This window comes from Moschus berezovskii, chromosome 28, assembly GCF_049115385.1.
Source record: "Moschus berezovskii isolate FMDL1 chromosome 28, NW_MosBer_1.0, whole genome shotgun sequence".
Lineage (NCBI taxonomy): Eukaryota > Metazoa > Chordata > Mammalia > Artiodactyla > Moschidae > Moschus > Moschus berezovskii.
Window position 1 is genome coordinate 3,236,776 of NC_142487.1, and position 23,437 is coordinate 3,260,212.

At 41.6% G+C, this 23,437-nt stretch overlaps 1 protein-coding gene across 1 annotated transcript in view; it reads right to left on the bottom strand.

The window, feature by feature from the left end:
* The window catches only part of MIB1 (MIB E3 ubiquitin protein ligase 1), a 98,931-nt gene extending 84,961 nt beyond the window's left edge, over nt 1-13,970 (bottom strand). Inside the window, exon 1 of the mRNA XM_055417110.2 lies at nt 13,597-13,970. Coding sequence (XP_055273085.1) covers nt 13,597-13,825 — 229 coding nt within the window. The 5' untranslated portion in view covers nt 13,826-13,970. The remainder of the gene's footprint in view (nt 1-13,596) is intronic.
* Nucleotides 13,971-23,437: the final 9,467 nt, after the last annotated feature.

Consider the following 23,437-nt stretch of genomic DNA (forward strand, 5'->3'; position numbering starts at 1 on the left):
TTTTTGATGGTGGCCATTCTGACCAGCGTAAGATGATACCTCATTGTGATTTTGATCTGCATTTTTCTAATAATGAGCAATGTTGAGCATTTTTTCATGTGTTTATTAGCCATCTATATGTCTTTTTTAGAGAAGTGTCTATTATAATTTCATAACTTTAAAAAGAAAGTACAAGAGATATCAACTTTATCTTCCTGAATGAGCACACATTACAAATAACACATCCATGTATGTGAAGATGGTGTCAAGAAAGCCAGTCAGATGGATACTGTTGAGAGGGAAACATAAATTGATACAATCTCTACATAGAAGGTACCTGCAAAATGTTTTAAATGCTTTAAAAGATTTTGACCCTGCCTTCAAAATTTTAAAAAGGTACATCCAATAATACTAAATATTTTGTAGTAAATAAAAATTTAACATAACTGATGTTGAAAATATGATACTATCTATGTATAAACTAAGGTAATCCATAAAGGAAAATTCTCTGCAGTTATTAAACCACATTGCAGAAGAAACATTACTGAGATGGTAAACAATGTTATTATTTTATAAAGCAGTTTGCTAAGAATTACAATACAGCACTTTGGTAAATAAATTACATTATATGTATAACACATGTGCACAAAAAAATTAGATAACCCCCAAAATGAGCTTGATTGGGATTCATTCCCCTTTGTGGTTTTTCAAGTTTTCTACACTCAGAGTATATTAATTCTAGGAAGCAGCTGGGTAAGAAGGGGCATTTAATATGCAGTATAAGCATCAGAAATGCTGGTATATGTCCCTTACAATTAAAATAAAAGCTGAAAATAAAAATACAAGGAACTCCAATTATTTATAGAAATCAACTTTCAAACTGTTACGTTTGCAATGTGGTACAAAACCACAACTCAAAGTTTTTTTTTCTTTTAACCCATAGCCTAACCTAGTTATTCCATGCTTATGAAAATGAAATGCATACCTAACACATACACTCCTTAATCTGTCTTAACACAGGAAAACACCAGGATCCAAAATTTCATAATATCAAAGAGCAGTTACAGTAAATGTCCACACAATAGTTACATTTCTGAACAAAGCCTAAGATAAGTCTCCTATGCCATTACAAAAAGCCAACCATACTAAACAAACTGGCCCAATACACACCGAGAGGCACATCCTAAACTATTGGTCCAGCTCTTCAAAGGAGTGTGGATTGGTGACAGACAAAGGGAAAATGTATCCCCACCTGACCAAAAAAAGAGAAGTCCAGGTTTCAGCTAGTCCCCTATTTACATATTTTTCATCTCTAAGTGCATTTTCCACACAGTACAATGATAACATTCATCAGCTCATAATCTGAGTACACGCTTTCTTTAAATGGAACCATTTAAACACACAATGATAACTGGTTAAAAACAAAAAACCCTCCTACAATTCATGGTTTTAAGAATACCTCAGGAAAACCATTAATGCACACAAAAGCACATCCAAATCCTTTCTTGGTTCCCACAGTTCAAATGCCAACAAAGCTACTCAACAGCTGTGAAACAGACCAAGGCTGAGAACTGGAGAAAGTCAACAAAGCAGCTGCTCCAACACCAAAATGAGCAGTAGAGAATTTTTAATGAGAAAGCAATGAATTGACTTTAAAACAAAAGTTGGTATTTAAAGAAAACATTAAAAAGGAGAAAGAGCCTTAAATGAAAAAGGCCAACAGTTTATTGGCCTCTTACTTTGGTAGCTTCTTTGTTTGCCCTTACTTCATCCACCCAATTCATTCTCACCTAAAACTGTTCTCTTCCATTCAAAACCTCCTAAGCCCTGGCAAGAGTTCTTCCTTAAAATTTCCCTTTCTTGAAATTTACTTCCTTAACTAAACCCATTAGCGCTTTTTCTCCTTATAGAATACCGTACCACCCTAGAGAGTAATGCTGTTTCCCTTTGCTAAGCTGTATGAAGACATCTGCCACTGTTAAATGAACCACCTGATGATAGCTTTTGACTCATTCTAATACTTAAATGACCATCTGCTCTACGTTTAATGACATCTCGCCTAAATTCAGTAACTTAGTGAATTTACATAGCTTAAGTCTTTTTGTTGATTAATTTTATGAGAACGGTAAAACATGCTAATTGAAATCAATAACCAAAAGTTCTTAAGAGGCAAGGAAAACAGTTCAAATTCACAAAGCATTAAGTAAACTGCTAAATTTCTAGAGAGAAAAGATTAAAAGAGAGAAGTTTCTCACTATAAGCAGTTCATTATGTGAAGCAAAAGTAAATAATATAAATGTTCATTAACAAGAGATTGCAGACATATATTAGGTATTTAATGGAGAATCTAAAATGAATCTTTAAGAGCCACACAATTGGACGTGGATGAACCCTTCAACCATAATGCTCCATTTTAAAATTATACAAGAATACAAAAATGCTGATTGTTTACAGATATATACAACATAGCATAAATGTAAAGAAATCCATAGGAACTACTAATTTCTACCTAGTGGTAGCAGAATTTCTACATAGTGGTTACTTTAGGAGAGGAGGGGAATGAAATTGGGAAAAAGTACATAGTGTTTCAAACATCAGAAATGTTTTATTTGTAGACAGGTGCACAGGTATTTCAGAGAAGGCAATGGCAACCCACTCCAGTACTCTTGCCTGGAAAATCCCATGGGTAGAGGAGCCTAGTAGGCTGCAGTCCACAGGGTCGCTAAGGGTCGGACACAACTGAGCAACTTCACTTTCACTTTTCCCTTTCATGCATTGGAGAAGGAAATGGCAACCCACTCCAGCGTTCTTGCCTGGAGAATCCTGGGGACGGGGGAGCCTGGTAGGCTGCCATTTATGGGGTCGCACAGAGTCGGGCACAACTGAAGCGACTTAGCAGCAGCAGCAGCACAGGTATTTATTAATCACTCATGTACCTGGATATCTTAAATACTATGTAATAAACTTTTAAAATAAAAGATAAGCAATCCTAGTAGACTAGTACAGTGCCTAGTTAACCCCCTACCTTTTTGCCCTAATTAAAAGATTTCACCTAACAGTAAAAAGTAATTTACAGGTAAGTCATCAACCAGTGTTTAAACGCACTTACTTATTGTGGCGTAACTATTTGCTGATGTCATTCAACTAACCAGGAATTCCTATTTCTGATTTATGGATTCACTCAATTTTAACCCCAAATCAGTGCGACAAAAAGTTTACAGAGATTAAAGAGGGTTAACCAACTAGAATATGCATTTTACCATCCCTGAACCATCAAAGTGCTTATTGTTTAGAAACTTACTGAAGTGTAATTAAAATTCCTAATGAGGGTGAGGCCTCTGTGACCTGCCAGCTGCCTGGTATACTCCACATTCCTTACTCTTGAGAAACAGTAAATTAGTGAAAATAAGGTTATTATTAATACTAACTACTACTTAAATCAGTACACCAAGCTAGGTGCTTCACATATATCATATAACCTCCCCAACAATATTAAAAGGTAGACATTATTATCCTTATTTATAGATGAAGAAATTGAGGATATGTGAGCTCAAATTCAAACCATGTGAGTCTGATTACAAAGCTTGGCCTCTTATGCTCTTGACTCTACCTGGGTTTTTTTCTTTACTTAGCTCTGATTTTGTTTGAAGAATAATTACATATCTAGGACATCATGTTTCCCGTTTAACATACTATACTCAAAATAAAAGTTACTGAATCCCATTCTAATAACCAAATAAACCTCAGAGAGATACATTTTAAAAACTGAAAAGATTATCTGCGTGCATGCTAAGTCACTTCTGTCGTGCCTGACTCTGCAACCCCATGGACTCCTCACACCAGGCTCCTCTGTCCATGGGATTCTCCAGGCAAGAACACTGGAATGGGTTGCCAAGCCCTTCTCCAGGGGATCTTCCCCATCCAGGAACTGAACTCTTATCACTGAGGTCTCCTGCATTGGCAGGCAGGTTCTTTACCACTAGTGCCCCCTGGGAAAATGAAAAAATTATCTATTTCTTAGCTAATTTCAATAGTGTAGTAGAGTGAAACGCCATCGACTACCAACCAACTCTTATTTTGAGTTAAGGAGATGTCTTTGAAAGTGTCTCACTCAAAATCTACGATTCTCTGATCTTTTCTGTTGGACAAGTTATTTTCTCATCTATTTTTTCTTCTCTACTTTATTAAAAGCTTGCATAACAATCATACCTCACACAGTTCAAACAAAAGAAACAAGGTGTCAAACTAGGCACACAACTAGCAATTTCAGTAATATATTTGCTATTTTTAGCACTTGTTACACAAGAGTAGAAAATTAATGAAATCAAACAAAAATCAGAACTTTATCCACTTTTTTTCCTCCTAACAGATAAAACTTCATTATTTCATTTTAGAAGCAAAACATCTATGTACCTTAACCTATCCAACTTCATTTGACAGGTGAAGAAGTAAAGTTGAAAAAGATTAATGTTATAAAGTATCGGTGGCGGTGGGGGGGCACTGATAAGCCTGGATATGAACCTCAACCATTAACCAATTACTTATGAAATCTTGTGCAAACTTGTTCATTTCCCATAGCCTGTTTTCTCATCAGTAAAATGAAGGCTATCAAATGACACTTTTATGAGGACTAAATGAGATAAAGTATGTAAAAAGCTTAGCACAGTTTCTGACACATGATGCGAGTTCCGTAGATGTCTGCTCCTCCAGTTAACAAGTCCACATGAGGAAACAGAATGAACACACACCTCCACTTCCCGACTAACCCAGTGCATTTTCCACTACTCCATGGAGAGAGACTGGGAAAGGGAGGTAAGCAAGGCACCATAATGTAAAACATTACAATCTCAAGCTTTCACGATTTACTCACTCTTCACTCACTCACTAGCCCTACAAAACTCCCAAAGTTCAAATAATGAACTTTTTAACATCAGAAGTTTCCACCCCATTTCTTGCTTTTTTGGGAACAAAATTATCATCAAGATGATAAACCCACCCCTGGGAGAAAGCCATATACTCTTATCATGAGTATGCATAGAGAATATAAACTAATCCTAACCACAGCAAGCATCTACAAAAGTAAATATGCTCCCAAAGTCACTCCAAGCCAGAAGTGAGTGTCTGGACTACCGGCTACATTCCATTATCTCCTCCATTAGTTTAAACCCCACCTTATCTTAGTTGTGTTCTACAAGTTCATTTAAAAGCCAGTTGTTTAGAATTCAGGATCATTTTCCCTCAGAAATGAACCTGAAAAGATAACTTAGATACCAGACTATTTCATAAGAACCTATTTACAGAGAGCTAATAACCAAGGTCCGTCTAGTCAAGGCAATGGTTTTTCCCGTGGTCATGTATGGATGTGAGAGTTGGACTGTGAAGAAGGCTGATCGCCGAAGCATCGATGCTTTTGAACTGTGGTGTTGGAGAAGACTCTTGAGAGTCCCTTATACTGCAAGGAGATCCAACCAGTCCATTCTAAAGGAGATCAACCCTGGATGTTCATTGGAGGGACTGATGCTAAAGCTGAAACTGCAATACTTTGGCCACCTCATGCGACGAGTTGACTCACTGGAAAAGACTCTGATGCTGGGAAAGGTTGGGGGCGGGAGGAGAAGGAGACGACGGAGAATGAGATGGCTGGACGGCATCACCGACTCTGTGGACATGAATTTGAGTGTACTCCGGGGGTTGGTGATGGACAGGGAGGCCTGGCGTGCTGTGATTCATGGGGTCGCGGAGAGTCGGACACGACTGAGCGACTGAACTGAACTGAACTGAACTGAATCTATGGGAAAAAAAGATCAAATTGTTTCTGTGTTCCTAGTTTGGTCTGAGGAAGTGGTTTACTGTAATGCAAACATCTCAGTTTAAAAGTGGGGGGGGGGCCAAGCTAAACTGGCCATGGGGACATATGAAAGTATATGAGCAAAGAAATGGGCTTAGGAGAATAAGGAATGTTCTAAAAGAGCCATTTTCCTACAGATACTTAACATACATAAGCTCGTGTCTGGTGACTGAGTGCAACAGTTTCCAAAGCGAGGTACATGACCCAGGAAATACAAAAGAACAGTGCTTTGAAATGGAAGAGATACGCCCACAGTCTCTCATCTATTCCAAAATCCCAAAACTGTCAAGTTTTTTGTATATGACAAACTTAGCGGTAAATCCTGATCTGAATGAACAAAAGGCTATGTTGTTGTTTTGTTCAGTCACTCACTCAGCTGTGTCCGACTCTTTGTGACCCCATGGACTCCAGCATGCCAGGCTTCCCTGTCCTTCACCATTTTCCAGGGCATGCTCAAATTCACATCCATTGAATCAGTGATGCCATCCAACCATCTCATCCTCTGTGGTCCCTTTCTCCTCCTGCCTTCAATCCTTCTCAACATCAGGGTCTTTTTAATGAGTTTGCTCTTCACATCAGGTGACCAAGGTATTGGAGCTTCAGCTTCAGCATCAGTCCTTCCAATGAATATCAGGAAAAACCAGTAGCTTTGACTATATAGACCTTTGTCAGCAAAGTGATGTCTTTGCTTTTCAATATGCTGTCTAGGTTTGTCATAGCTTTCCTTCCTAGGAGCATCTTTTAATTTCATGGCTGCAGTCACCATCCACAGTGATTTTGGAGACCAAGAAAATAAAATCTGCCACTGTTTTCACTTTTTCCCCTATTTACCATGTAATGATGGGACCGGATGCCATGATCTTAGTTTCCTGAATGCTGAGTTTTAAGCAGCTTTTTCACTCTTCTCTTCCAACCTCATCAAGAGGCTCTTAAGTTCCTCTTCACTTTCTGCCATGAGTCATATCATCTGCATATCTAAGGTTGTTGAAATTTCTCCCAGCAATCTTGATTTCCAGTTTGTGATTCATCCAGCCCAGCATTCTGCATAATGTACTTTGCATATAAGTTAAATAAGCAGGGTGACAATATACAGACTTGATGTACTCCTTTCCCAATTTTGAACCAATCCATTGTTCCATGTACGGTTCTAACTGTTGTTTCTTGAACCACATACAGGTTTCTCAGAAGGCAGGTAAAGTGGTCTGATATTCCCATCTCTAAGAATTTTCCACAGTGTGTCATGATCCACACACTCAAAGGCTTCGGCATATTCAGTGAAGCAGATGTTTTTCCCTTAGTATAATTATTCATACGCTTTCTGCAGAAATACTGGTGTATCTGATATGACAGGTGCTGCTCTGGACCTGGAAGTAGGCGATATGCACTTTGTGGCAAATACCATATTACAGCTCTAAAATCCAAAAGTTTATAAACTCAGTCCCAAGCATTCTGAATAAAGGTATGGACTTCCATTAAAACTTTCACATTTACTATTTTTTCTAAAAATCTAAGAATGAAATTAGGTTAGTAATTATACATTACTCAGCTGATACTAGAACCCTCAGTGGGTCACTAAAAAAAAAAAATCATACAACACACACAATACAAGGTGTAGTGAGGATGGGTGGGAGTTTGACAGCTGAGGGTCTAACAATGTTGCTCACTTCTGGCACACTAAGACATGGTCAGACTTGCAGAATACATCTTAATGATATAAAACCACATGTCGATTATCTTGAGATAAAGTGCTTAAGAGTCAAAATCAAAAGTAAGTTTTCTTTTCCTACAAAATAAGAGTAAGTATTCCCAAATCACATACCTTTTCTAGAATGAAAAGTGGTTGCTAACAGTATGCTCCCCAGAAGATACATATACTTTTTAATTATACCATTTAATCTGTCCCTCCAGGTAAAGGTGATGTCTGACAAGAAATAATAAATGCAGTCCAAAGGGAACTAGAGTAAGCAAGGTGAAAAGTGACATCTGGAGATACTTCCCTCATTATACGGTCTTTAATGCTGAAACAATGTGTGTCACCAATAAACTCTAATATCTGCATCCATAAAAGAAAATTATTTTTATTTCATCTTAAATTCAGTGGATTCTGAATTCATTTATTCAAAATATAAAAGTGAAACACCTGCCAATTCGTTTGTAAGAAATGATCAGGATCAGAAAAGATGGAAAACTACCAGATAAATTTCAATAAAAATGTTTACTTAACTGGTAAATGAAATAGAAACATAAGACTGAGTTAGGTAAACACAATTCATTAATCAGGGTCCAGTCACTAGACAGGAAACCACAGCAACCTACCACTTCTAAAAATGGGAAAACAATGAAAAAAACAGGATTATTTAAATGTAAGAGGCTTAAAGGAGGGGTCCCATAGGGCTGGATTACATATTACATGTGGGATACACATACAGAAAAATCATTAATGTCCAACAACAGTGCGACATTAAGTTAATCAAACAACCATATCACAGACTAGAACAATTTTTTTTTTTTTAGACTAGAACAATTTATCTCAACTTTCTAGTCAACTTTCCCTCAGGAAAAGTAGTACAAATGGGGTGATCATTTCTGAACTACTATAAACAGAAGAGAGAATGATGGGGGAAAGCAATGAATTAACTGAGTTTTCATCCCTATAATCTGCCATTCACCAGCTTTGGGACTGAACAAGTTTCTTCATCTCTCCAAGCCTGAGTTTCTTTTTATCTGTGTGAGGAATCCAACTGCACATCTAATGAGTTCAAAGCTCTTTGAGAAGAGCGATTTATTCAGAAAATACTCATCCAGAGCTATGGTTTTGCTAGAAAATGGATACAAGGAACACACACACACATCCTCCTTCCCCTCCAACTAATAATCTCATGCAAAAGACGATTACAACCAGCATACCAGCAGCAGCAGAAAGGAGCACAGGGAACACTGCAATCACACTGTCTAGCAATTAAAGGTGGAGAAGAGAACCTGTGGGAGGTTACCTGGAGACACATCCAAAAAGAAATATCTAATCTAACCACAGAGATAAGCCTGTAGTTTGGTGGCTCCACTGGTAAAGAATCCCACTATAATGCAAGAGACCTGGGTTTGATCCTGGAGAAGGAAACGGCAACCCACTCCAGTATCCTTGCCTAGGGAAATCTCATGGACATAGGAGCCTGGCAGGCTACACAGCCCATGGGGCTGCAAGGGCTGGATACAACTCAGCAACTAAACCACCACCATATATTAAGACAGCATTACAGGGGACTTCCCTGGTGGTCCAGTGGCTAAGACTCTGTGCTCCCAATGCAGGGAGCCAGGGTTCAATCCCTGGCCAGGGAACTAGACCCCACATGCCGCAATTCATGTCACAACTAGGGCTTCCCTGGTGGCTCAGGCAGTAAAGAATCCGCCTGCCATGCAGGAGACCTGGGTTCGATCCCTGGTTGGGAAGATCCCCCGGAGGAGGGCATGGCAACCCACTCTAGTATTCTTGCCTGGAGAATCCCCGTGGACAGAGGAGCCTGGTGGGCTACAGTCCACGGGGTCGCAGAGAGTCAGATACGACTGAGCAACTAAGCACATGCCACAGCTAAGACCAGGCAAGTGTCCATGGGCCAGCATCATCTCCATCACCTGGGAGCTTTTAAACTACTCTTGCTGAATTCCACACTTAGTGAATCAGAATCTGCATTTTTAAAGGTTCCCAGGTGACCTGCATGCTTACTCTCTGACAAGTACTGAGAGAGGGATAACTTTCTTGAGAACTTCAAGTTGATTTCTTGAGGTCCTCGTTCAACCAAGTTGCAGTCTACAGGGAGTATTAAAACTAGATGGACTTTCATCATTTAAAACATCGTTTTAGTAGATGAAGATAAAAAAGAAAAGGTATGTTACCTAAGTCTTCAAAATAGATAGGCTCTTTAGGAAAATCAAGCTTTCCTTACAGATGCCTTTAGCAAAAACCATCTCACAATATCTCATCCTTTCCAGGTCTGGCATCCTACTCTCCAAACACTGTTCACACAAGTCCTGTGTTTTCCCAAGGTTCTCTCCCCAGATAACACTCTTTTCTCCTGTAGATCAGAAGAGAAATAAGGGGGCTTGGAAAGGAAATGCTGAGGGTTGTTAATCGACTTCACTTTCTATCCAGGGTGAGCACCTCGAGGCCTTCAACTGAGTAATGACGTCTAAGGAGTTGGTCCACGTGTGACCAAAGAAGCACTCTTTGCTAGGGGTGGAAGAAAAGGACAAAGAACTGCCCCAAGACAGCCTGGACCAACAATACCAGAAGCTGATTTTAAATAAACCTAATCATCTATACTTCTAACTTTCACTGTCCATACTCAGGAGGGTAGAAAGAACCTTAATAGGCAACGCAAATGATCTTCTCCACTCTTTCTCTGGTAACAATACAACACTGAGGTCAAGGGACCAAAAAACGCGCACTGAGTAAAAATACATTTCTCCCCAATCCTATAAACTCAGTACCTAAATGATAAAATGTCGACTATACCTACTTGATTACACACTTCCCAAAATTAACTCCCAATGAATTCAATAACATATGTATTTCCACAATCTTCTTACTCACTACAAATTAACCAAATATATCTGGATACAAGACAGAAGTTATATCATTCAAATATACACTAAATGCTCCTCTTTTCAAAGCGTGACTATCCTAACCAAAAATTCAAACTTATGACACCGGAAAGAAATAAAATAAAGCTTCGGGTGCCAAAACATGACAGACTCCACATACAACCCTCAGACAAAATCTCCAAAACACAGTAAAGGAATAACAAAAAGATTCAAAATGACTCAACCACTCCAGAATCCTTAATTCTTAGGAAGTTTCACAGAATTTTATTTTAAAACGTACCCATTTCTTAATTTCCAAACAGACTTCAATAAATTTTCTGTTCATATGTGAGAAACAAAAAACTGAATAATCAATCTCAGTTGTCCTGGTAAATATTATAAGAATTTTAAAAACAATGAAGTTTAAGAACACAAAAGGCATAAAAATATAACAAACACTTACACACCCACGACCCAGTTTACGACATAATATTTACCAAAAAATTACTACACTACATTTTCTTCAATGTAAAGATATCCACTCCCTTGCGTTTGGCATTTATTATTACTTTTTGGTATACTTCTACCACATAAGCACATATCCTCAAACTAATGAGTATCAACTGGGGGCAACCCTGCTCCCTAGGGGGCACCTGGCACTATCTGAAATATTCTGGGTTATCATGTCTACAACCAGTGGGTAGAGGCGTGTGCACAGGGCAGCCCCCTCCAGTAAAGAATTATCTAATCAGTTCCAAACAGCAATAGTGCCAAAACTGAGAAACCTTATCCCAAACAGTAAACAGGACTGTTCTACATTTTAACATATCAGACGTTTTCTTCTTTAAGAACTTTACTTTCTTGCTTTATTTGCTTAACTCTAATTTTCTATAGGGGTTTTAAAAGTGTTTGCTAACAGCATCCGATGAACAAGATGAATTGATACATACCAACAGATTAAATAATGTGGAAAATTATCTTGTAAACTAAGATTTTTAAACCTCTGAAAAATAACTGGTTTTTTCATAAGATAATGAAACTATTTATAGGACAGATATATTCCATACTATGAGACAGACAGGGAACAGAAATATCCCTTCAAAACCTGCTCTGCACGCCTGTGGGGGAAAAAAAAAAAACCTGCTGCAGTACAGGATTTGTTACTTTACCTTTACCCTGGAAAGATATTTAAAATTCCCCATGAACCTACCATTACGGATCCCAAGATGCCTTCAAATTGTTGAGTTGTGGTCAAAATTTAGCTTGCGCCAGCAGGATAAAATTTTAATTAAGAGTGTCCAGAAACAAGAATATGCCCCATACAGTGTTGTCAGGAGGGCAAATTGGTAAAAATGCCTCTGCAGGGCATTTAGTCAACATCTACCAAAATGTTACATATATGTACCCTCTAATACGGCAATTCCACTTCCGAAGTGCTCAATAGTCACCCATATACATGTTCAAGGACTTATTCAGAACATCATTGTAAGTAACACCTGGAACAATACAAATGTTCAACAATACAGAGCTGGTTAAATAAAGTACTACATACAATCACTGGAATATTACGCAGCTATGAAATAATAAGGTAGACCTATATTTGCTAACATGGAAAAATCACCAAGGGGCTTCCCAGGTGGCACGAGTGGTAAAGAACCTGCTTGCCAATGCAGGAGACATAAGGGATGCAAGTTCGATCCCTGGATGGGGAAGATCCCCTGGAGATGGGCATGACAACCCAGTCCAGTATTCTTGCCTGGAGAATCCCAAGGACACAGGGAGCATGGCAGGCTATACAGTCCATGGGGTTGCAAAGAGTGGGATACGACTGAATCAACTTAGCATAGTATAACAATCAACATATTGACAGTATAACAATCAATAATAGATACTATTAAGAAGCAGAAGTACAGAAGAGAATAATACAGTAGTTTCTTAACACTGTTTTAAAAAGGTTGCAGATTTACAATACATCGATATTTACATATGCTTGCAATGAGTATTCTGTAAAACACACTGGTGAGCCTTCCTGTACTGGGAAATCTTTTCTTTTGGCTCTGGACATAAATCTTCTGCAACATTTAAATAACCAGCTAAGAAACACAATTCTAGGCATTATCTATTCAATAACTGAATTGCCTTTGTGTTAATTTCCTTTCTATTGGCTGCTAACAATAACTATGTACCCATTTCAGGATCTGTTAGGTTTTGCCAAACTCAATCATAAAGCTTTAGAATAAGCTAAAGCATGCTGAAAACTATCAAATATGAAATCTGAAACTATTTCCTACTGAACAGGGCCCCAAGGATAAATCTACTGAAAATGAATTCGATTAAATTATTCTGAGAGCAAGCTTTCAGGTGAGCACATTATAGAAAAATTCTAGAGTCAGTAACTAACAGTTCCCTGAAATTTGGTGAATTGAGAAGGTCAATGACTCAGAGCCTTTTACTGGATAAGTCTCTGCCTTAACCTTACAGATGAACTGAGACGTTAAAAGATACCAGGTGACCCCTATGCCTATCTTCCACTTGAGAGAGTATTTAACACAAAGAAAGGGTTCAATATTGAGACTGTTTTTCCTTCTATTGCTATAAAGATACACAACGAAACAATTAAGATGAAAAATCAGTCCACAGGGTATCAAGTGGCATTCAGCTACTGAACTCCCAAGTCTTTCTGCATGTCAGTGGAGGAAGAAAGGGAATCGCAACAAAACCGAGGTACCAATGGCCCCTCGGCAATTGTTACCGGCCAACGAAACACCATATGGCAAGGCAAGCCTCCCTTCAGACACTTAACACTCGGCAGATGATTATTTCAACGGCTTATTGGACAGGCCTCTCCAGATCCCTTCCCTGGAAGAGGAGGGGAGGGGTCTGTTGTCTTCCCGATGCTTTGTGCCTTCCAGGCTTGAAAGCATCCCTGTACTGGTGCAGCCATCATTTCCCTTGGGGACTGGGCGGAGAAAAGGGAAGCAGGGGAGTCTTTTTTTTCTCTTAAGTTTGTGTTTACCAGGTAAGGAACCTAAAATTCCCTCTGGCTCTTTCCCTAACCTCTCCCTCCGGCCGGGAGCGGCGGGGGAGGCGCTGGACCGCGGGGCTTCGCCCAGGCCGCCCGATGCCCCCCGGCCCACCCCGCGACGCCCCTGCTCCACGCGCAGGCCCCGAGCCCCGAGCGCCGCCCTTACCCGTGGGCGCGCTGTCCAGGATGCGCAGGTCGTAGGCCCCGGAGCAGCGGTAGTTGGCGGCCGTGCCGTTGTCCCACACCACTACCACCTCCTCGGGGCTCTCGAAGCTCCGGACCGTGCCCACATGGCCCTCGCCGCCGTCCTGCTTCCCCCACTTCCAGTCCGGGCCGCGCACTACGCGGGCCCCGACCCCTTCCACCATCACCCGGTTATTCCTGGAGTTACTCATCGGGGCCCGAGCCGCGGGCTCCGCCGCCGCCGCCGCCGGGGGGCCCGTAAGGGAGTTGGGCCCGGGCCGGACTCTCGGCGCCGGCGGGGGCGGCAGCGAGCCCCGGGGGACGTGGGAATAACTCACGGGGGCGGCGGCGCGGTCCCCGCCGAAGCTGCAGCCGCTCCCCAGCCGCCGCCGCCGCCGCCGCGCCCCGCGCTCGGACTGGAGGCCGGCCTGCAGCGGCGCGGAGGCCGAGGCGGCGGCGGCGGCGGGCGGGCAGAGCGGAGGGGGCCGTGGGCGGGGACTCCCCCGCTTCCTCCGGGCTCCGCGGCCGGGCTACAGCGACGGCCGCCAGGAAACCACGCTCTCCCCCGACCGGGAGCGCGGGGAGCGGAGGCGGCCGGGGGAGGCTCGCCCGGGGGAGACGGCGCGGGCGGCCGGGAGCACGCTTAACTGCCTGCCTGTCTTCTCCCCCGGGCCCTCGCCCCGGGGTGGACGCCCGAGCGCCGGCGCCGCCTCCTCCCCCGCGGGCGGCGATGGTACCTCCCGGCGTCCGGCGAGCGCCCGGGCCCAGGGGCCCCCTTCTCTCTGCCCCCGCGCGCGCCGCCGCGCTCCGCCCCGCCACAGAGTCCCCGCGGGGCGAGAGCGGCTCCACATCCGGGTACTGGCGCACCCTAGGCCAGGGCAGCACGTCCTCTGAGGGACTTGGAAACGGACCCTCAGTAACACTGCGCTAGACGGCTTTGCGAGAGTCGAGCGACTAGATCGGGGAAGGAAGGGGAGGAAAACCCAGCCCTGAGCGTCACGCCCCGGCCCTGTGAGAGTGCGCATGCGCGCAGCCTGGAGCAGGGAGGGGTAGGCGCCCCGCCCCAGTCTGGGGCAAAGGAGAGGCGGCTACCCGTGGTTGCGCCGGACCCCGGGGGTGCGGCGTGTCCCATTGGCTGTGAGGGGAGGGGCGGGGCAGGGAACTCCGTCTGGACAGCTTGGAAGTGAGCCTGGAGGAAGTGAGGCTCTGGATGTCGCCCGGGCTGCTGAAACGGGGTCCCTCTACTCCGTGTGGATTTGGGATTACATACCACTAGATCTGATAGACAGAGTGCCTGATGAACTATGGACGGAGGTTCCTGACATTGTACAGGAGACAGGGATCAAGACCATCCCCATGGAAAAGAAATGCAAGAAAGCAAAATGGCTGTCTGGGGAGGCCTTACAAATAGCTGTGAAAAGAAGAGAAGCGAAAAGCAAAGGAGAAAAGGAAAGATGTAAGCATCTGAATGCAGAGTTCCAAAGAATAGCAAGGAGAGATAAGAAAGCCTTCCTCAGCCATCAGTGCAAAGAAATAGAGGAAAACAACAGAATAGGAAAGACTAGAGATCTCTTCAAGAAAATTAGAGATACCAAGGGAACATTTCATGCAAAAATGGGCTCGATAAAGGACAGAAATGCTATGGACCTAACAGAAGCAGAAGATATTAAGAAGAGGTGGCAAGAATACACAGAAGAACTGTCCAAAAAAGATCTTCACGACCCAGATAATCACAATGGTGTGATCACTCACCTGGAGCCAGACATCTTGGAATGTGAAGTCAAGTGGGCCTTAGAAAGTATCACTATGAACAAAGCTAGTGGAGGTGATGGAATTCCAGTTGAGCTATTTCAAGTCCTAAAAGATGATGCTGTGAAAGTGCTGCACTCAATATGCCAGCAAATTTGGAAAACTCAGCAGTGGCCACAGGACTGGAAAAGGTCAATTTTCATTCCAATCCCAAAGAAAGGCAATGCCAAAGAATGCTCAAACTACAACACAATAGCACTCATCTCATGCTAATAAAGTAATACTCAAAATTCTCCAAGCCAGGCTTCAGCAATATGTGAACCGTGAACTTCCAGACGTTCAAGCTAGTTTTAGAAAAGGCAGAGGAACCAGAGATCAAATTGCCAACATCTGCTGGATCATCAAAAAAGCAAGAGTTCCAGAAAAACATCTATTTCTGCTTTATTGACTATGCCAAAGTCTTTGACTGTGTGGATCACAATAAACTGTGGAAAATTCTGAAAGAGATGGGAATACCAGACCACCTGACCTGCCTCTTGAGAAACCTACATGCAGGTCAGGAAGCAACAGTTAGAATTGGACATGGAACAACAGACTGGTTCCAAATAGGAAACTGGTTCCAAGTATGTCAAGGCTGTATATTGCACCCTGCTTATTTAACTTATATGCAGAGTACATCATGAGAAACGCTGGGCTGGATGAAGCACAAGCTGGAATCAAGATTGCCGGAGAAATATCAATAACCTCAGATATGCAGATGACACCACCCTTATGTCAGAAAGTGAAGAGGAACTAAAGAGCCTCTTGATGAAAGTGAAAGAGGAGCGTGAAAAAGTTGGCTTAAAGCTCAACATTCAGAAAACAAAGATCATAGCATCTGGTCCCATCACTTCATGGGAAATAGATGGGGAAACAGTGGAAACAGTGTCAGACTTTATTTTTGGGGGCTCCAAAATCACTGCAGATGCTGATTGCAGCCATGAAATTAAAAGACGCTTACTCCTTGGAAGGAAAGTTATGACCAACCTAGACAGCATATTAAAAAGCAGAGACATTACTTTGCCAACAAAGGTCCATCTAGTCAAGGCTATGGTTTTTCCAGTGGTCATGTATGGATGTGAGAGTTGGACTGTGAAGAAGTCTGAGCGCTGGAGAATTGATGCTTTTGAACTGTGGTGTTGGAGAAGATTCTTGAGAGTCTCTTGGACTGCAAGGAGATCCAACCAGTCCATCCTAAAGGAGATCAATCCTGGGTGTTCATTGGAAGGACTGATGCTAAAGCTGAAACTCCAATACTTTGGCCACCTCATGCGAAGAGTTGACTCATTGGAAAAGACCCTGATGCTGGGAGGGATTGGGGGCAGGAGGAGAAGGGGACAACAGAGGATGAGATGGCTGGATGGCATCACCGACTCGATGGACATGAGTTTGGGTAAACTCTGGGAGTTGGTGATGGACAGGGTGGCCTGGTGTGCTGTGATTCATGGGGTCGCGAAGAGTCAGACACTACTGAGTGACTGAACTGAACATTTTAGTCTTCCTCTTTACAGGGCGAGGAATAGGACAGATTATGACACAGATTAAGGGCGACCTGTATTTCTGTTTATGTAAACTGAAAGCATTTCAGACCACCATGGGTAAATACTGGTGTGTTTCTAAACTGACCAGAATGGTTCCGAATGACATATGTCTTACCTTTATACGGAGTCAGAGGGGTAAGTAGACCCCAAACAGCACAAGTTCCTGGAAAGAGTTTACAAGCACCTTGCCCAATGTAACAACCCCTATCCATTACATAATTCGGCCCCCAGTCAGCAAAATAAGAGGGCTGTAAGAGTGGTTTCTGGCTACTTTTACTTAAATGACATTATGGTGTATGGGATTTAAAATAAGTGGTTCAAGCCCAGCACGGATGTGAAGTCAGCCTGCTGTCGCTTTTCCTGAGAGTCAAGGACGCAAGGAGTATTCCGACCAAATCAAATAATGAGATGTAAAGTATAACCAATGAATAGTAATGTAGCAAAATAAATATTCTTACTTTTTCATGTTCAAAACAGGACAATACCAATATGGAATCCCAAAGACCAAACAGAGCTTATTTTAGAAAATTAACAGTTGAAGTATTTGTTCAAAATAGACCAGCCTAATATCTAGTCTATTTTAAAGCGTTTTCATCCTGAAAGTGTTAAATGTGCTATTCTCTCTCTGCCAACTCTCCTCTCTTGGGATCATTACTGGTTTCCTTCTTTACTTGTTAACCGTTAAATTGATCACATGACATGCATTAATAAGTTGATTAAAAGATTTTAGAAAAAAATATAGCCACAGCACAAGTTATACTGTGGTTGACTTTGTAAAGTAAGCTAACTCAAGAAAAAGCCAGCTGAGATGCTAAGACTCTTAATAGCACAACCTTGCATTTTACATCAAGCCAGGTATATTGATAATGACTTTCCATATGTTTGGTTGTGTTTATCTCACCCAGGAGTTTTATATTTATGAAAGTGAAATCACTCAGTCGTATCTGACTCTTTGTGATCCCATGGACTGTAGCCTACCACCCTCCTCCATCCATGGATTTTCCAGGCAAGAGTACTGGAGTGGGTTGCCATTTCCTTCTCCAGAGGATCTTCCCAACCCAGGGATCCAACCCGTGTCTCCCGCTTTGTAGGCAGACGCTTTTCTGTGTGAGCCACCAGGGAAGATACTTATGAGGACATCATGTAATATTTAGATAGGCATTTATTCTCAATACCAGAGATTAGTTAAAACAGTTTTGAATTTTTTTGCCCTTAAAATGGAAACGGATGTTAAGAAGTGATATAGCCCAACGGTTTTCCTTTCTTCCTCCATCCCTTCCCTGCCGCTTGACAGATCGTCTGTTCTTACCGTGTACTTAATGACCTATAATGGGAGCTAAGTACCCTAGATGAAGTAATACAGCAAGGCTGAAACTCTTGTCTATAGTCTTCCTGTAGTCTTCCCTGCCTCCTACCTTTGCAGGAGCTCTATAGAAACTCATCAAAACTTTTGGAGTACCACTGAGCACAGTTAATCAAATTAACCTAATCCCCATATTTGATAAGAAGAAATGAGACCAGCACTAATTAAGTAACTCATCCAGGATTTCAGAGAAAGTTAAGAAAAAAGCAAAAGCTATAACCCATGTAATACTAGATGAATTTGTATATATTAAACACTCTCCTATACATCTATTACCTTATTAAGTACACTGTGAATTTATAACATTATCATGTCACTAGGACTACTTCAAGGCCCTTAAATAAATTAAGTTTGCCAATGGTCTCTAAATATTTTTGTTCACGCATCCTTTTCAGTGCAAAATTTTTGAACATGTACTTCCAATATGTATGATTATTACTGTATAACTTACATATACAGTAGCATGTTACATGTTATGTAACATACTCAGAAATTATAAGAGGATAAGATACCAAATAAATAGGAAAGTTTTCATACTTTCTTTCACACCAGGGGATCATTTTCTGCATCCCTAGATGTTTAAGTTAGTAGTTACACCGCATTTCGGAAAACACTGTGTCATACATGTGTCTGTCATGTTTAGAACATATGCACATCTCCAAATATGCCAGTCATTTTGCACATATGTAGGCTTATCTTCCCATTTGTTCAGAAACATTTAGGGGTATTCAAAAATAGTACAATTTTTATTCCAGCCAAAAGTAAGATAAAATAAATCCTTGTTCCAGAAATGTAGTAATTTTGCTGTTCACCTACTACTCTATTACTATGAATGCATTTTTGGCTGCTTTATAGTCAGCAAAAATGTATAATATTTGGAGAATAACTTTATCAGCTAGAGTAACACCATCTGCTCTCACCAAAGCACTTAAAGGTTCAAATACAATTTTTGTTTCCCATTCATATAATAGCCTAATGCTTTCCTCCACATGGCCATCCAGAGACTTATTCTGTTATTCCACCATCCCCTAAAGTTATCTATGTCGCACTTAAGAAAGTGGAGGAAAAGTAGAGAAGGTTGCATACTCACTTTTCAAAAGTCTTGGACCCAAACAGCATATATCACTCAGTTATATACCATGGCCTAGAAATCAGCCACATGTAACTTAAAGGGAGGAAAAATGTAGCTTAGTTGGGTGCCCAAGAAGAAAAGTGTATCAGCTAGTGTCCACTTAGGAAAACACATGCTAAATACTCAAACAAGGAATTTAATGAATGTAATCAGTTGTTTGCAAAAGTTTTCAAAGGGATATAGAAGCAAGATGAGATTAGAAAATACTGGAGAACACTATCCCTCAGGACTAGAAGAGAAAATAATGTTACCAAGGACCCATGACCACTGTGCCATTGAAGCTATTGGTGTTGAAACAACTGCTATCTTGCAGGAAGTCAGGGGCCCACGCTCACTGAAACTGCAGGAGACCAGGAGCCCAAAGTCATCTGTCGTTGTCACTGCCACTGCCAAAGTCAGAGCTCCATGAGTGCAAGGCACACTCTGCTGTTACAACCCCTGAAACCTCCCTGCTTGAGTAGGCACCCAGAAGCTGCTGTAAGTTCCATCTCAGAAGCAAGAAACCAAAATGATTTCTTTCATCAGTGATCTCTCACAAGTTAATAGGAATAGTCTACCCTCTGGGGTACTCAGCACCATTCTCACTCTATTGTACTTAAATACTTACAGGTAACAAAGAAGTGACATCAAGCATCTGCCTAACAGGATGCAACTATTCTATTGAACATGAAGATACCTGCACCATCTCTCTCTCCCCCAAGAAGAGAAGACACAAATTCCCGTCTATTGCCATATTTGTATCTGAGAGATATTAATTCCAGTTCAGCCAGTTCCTCTTAGATACCCTGTAACCTACATTTTAATGTAAACAACCACCAATGAAATTCACATTTTCCTAGACAGACCAAGAGAAAAGAAGACTCAGACAACCACCAACGCTTCCCAGGTGGCACTAGTGATAAAGAATCCACCTGCCAAGACAAGAGACATAAGACACTGGGGTTTGATCCCTGGGTCAGGAAGATCCCCTGGGGGAGGAAATGGCAACCCACTCCAGTATTCTTACCTGGAGAATTCCATAAACAGAGGAGCCTGGAGGGCTAAAGTCCATAAGGTCACAGAGTTGGACACAGCTTAGCACATAGACCCAACAATACAACATGTGCTGAACTTAGTCACTCAGTCGTCTGTGCAATTGTGCAATAAAACACAGCACAAGGTCAATTAATGGAGGAATGGATAAAGAAAATGTGATATGTGTATACACACACACAATGGTATAGTATTCAACCATAGAAAGAATAAAATTGTTGCCATTTACAACAAGGATGGACCTTGAGAACATGATGCTAAATTAAATAAACAGAAAGACAAATAATATATGATCTCACTTATATATGGAATTAAAAAAAAAAAAGAAGAAGAAAAACAAGTTCTCATAGTTACAGAAAATAAATTGGAGGTTGGCAGAAACAGTGATTGGAAGGTGGGTGTATTGGGTAAAGAGGTCAAAGGTACATACTTCCAATAAATGTCATGGGGATGTAATGTACAAGCATAACAACTATGGTTTAATACCATATTGTAGGCTTCACTGGCAGTGCAGTGGTTAAGAGTGCACCTGCCAGTGCAGAGAACACGGGTTTGATTGCTGGCCTGGGAGAATCCCACACGTCTCAGGGCAACTGGGCCCTTGAGCCACCACTGCTGAAGCCTTCATGCATCCTAGATCCCATGCGCCTCAGCAAGAGAAGCCACCTCAATGAAAAGCCCTCAGACCACAACAGGAGAAAGCTCACACGCAGCAGCAATGACCCAGCGCAGCCAAAAATAACTAAATTTTTTTAATGTTTTAAATACCGTGTTGCTTATTTGAAATTGCTAAGAGAGTAGATCTCAAAAGTGCTCATCACAAGAAAACTGTAGCTGGGTGGTGACAGTTACATGTTAACTTACTTTGATGGTCATTTTGCACCATATGAGCTTTCCAGGTGGCGCTAGTAGAACCCGCCTGCCAATACAGGAGAATCAAGAGACCTAGGTTCAATCCCTGGGTCGAGAAGATCCTCTGGAGGAGGGCATGGCAACCCACTCCAGTATTCTTGCCTGGAGAATCCCATGGACAGAGGAACCTGGAGGGCTACAATCCATAGGGTCACAAAGAGTCAGACATGAGTGAAGCAACTTAGCACATATTGCACTATCTACAAATATCAAATCGCTAGGTTGTACACCTGAAACTAATATAATGTTGCATGGCAATTAGACTTCAATTAAAAAAAATAGTCTGGGAAATGAGAAGGAGGAAAATAATTGGCTTCATATGTAAGTGTTGAACTATGTCTGAACTATGTCCTCCAAAAAGATAACCCCTGATGCCTGTGAAACAATCTTATTTGAAAAAAAGAGTGTTCATAGATGTAATCAAGTTAAGATTAAGTCATACTAGAATAGAGTGGGCCCTGAATCCAATGACTGGTGTCCTTACAAAAGGAAAGAAAAGAAGATATGGACACACAGATGTACGGGGAAGAAGACCTTGTGACAAGAGACGCAGAGGTTGAATGCAGTGATGCCCCTGTAAGACAAGAAGGTCAAAGGCTGCCAGCCACCAGGAAGAAGCCAGCAAAGATTCTTCCATACTGCCTTCAAAGAGAGAGCAGAGCCCTGAAAACACCTTCTAGCCTCCAGAACTGTGAAAAAATAAATTCCTGTTGTTTTAATCTACCAAGTTTGTGATACTTTCTTATGGCATCCCTTAGAAATTAATGCAACAAGCAAGGATGAAAATAAGCATAGCTGTTACTGTCCTCATTTCTGTTACTGGTCACAAGACCATAGTTGATGTTTATAACTCCCCTCTTTCCATTACACAGTTCATATTTCCTTTTCCCTCTGCCAACACGTCAACTTACTGTAGTCCCATATCTGGCAGGTGGTTCAAGTATTCATTTTTGAAGGACTTTACTCTCAGTCCTTAGGGGGTCATTTTATTGTGATAATTTCATGTGTCAACTTGACTGTTGACAGGGGACCAAGACATTTGATCAAACATTATTGTGATTGTCTCTATGACGTGTGTCCAGATAAGACTAACATTTGAATCAGCAGACTGAATTAAGCAGACTTCCCTCCCTAATGTGAGTGGGTCTCTTTTAAACAATTGAAGACCTAAATAGAACAAGAAGTCTGAATAAGAGGTCTGAATAAGAGGGAACTCCTTTTGCCTTACTACTTTCAGCTATGACATTGGTTTGTTGTTGTTGTTTTTTTTCCTGGTCCTTGGACTTAGCCCGAAACATCAACTTCTCTTCAGTTTTGAGTCTGTGGACTTTTAAACTGGACCTGACACATATCATCAACTTTCCTAGTTCTCAAGCCTTTGGACTCAGACTGAATGTATTAACTGTCCTGAATCTCCAGCTTGCTGTCTGAAGATCTCTGGGCTCCTCAGCCTCCATAATCCATGAGCCAATTCCTCATAATTGGTCTCTTTATTATAAAGATGTGTATTTTTATTATACATTGTCATATGGTAATAATATACTTTACATTTTTGTATATGTTGTCTATATGAAGACAAGTGTGTGTGTATGTGTGTTCAGCCTCTCAGTCGTGTCAAACTGTTTGCAATCCCATGGACTGTAGCCCACCAGTCTCTCCTGTCCATGGGATTTTCCAGGCAGGAATACTAGAGTGGGTTGCCATTTCCTTCTGCAGGGGATTTTCCCAATCCAGGAATCAAACCCGTGTCTCCTGCATTGACAGGCAGATTCTTTGACCCACCACACCCCTGAGAATTGGGCTATGTGTGTGTGTGTGTTTACATATATATACATCCTATTGGCTCTGTTTCTCTGGAGAGCCCTAATGCATGTAGTCTACCATTAAATTTTACTAGAATTTATGTGCACTATTTTGAAATATGCCTCAAAGAATCTCTTGATTCCAAACGCAGTTCTTCCTTAACCTTTTCTGCAGCAAGAATCCCATTTCCACTTGGTAATCCATGTGGAACCCATGACTCAGTCAACACAGTAACCCTCTTCTGTGCCTGTCA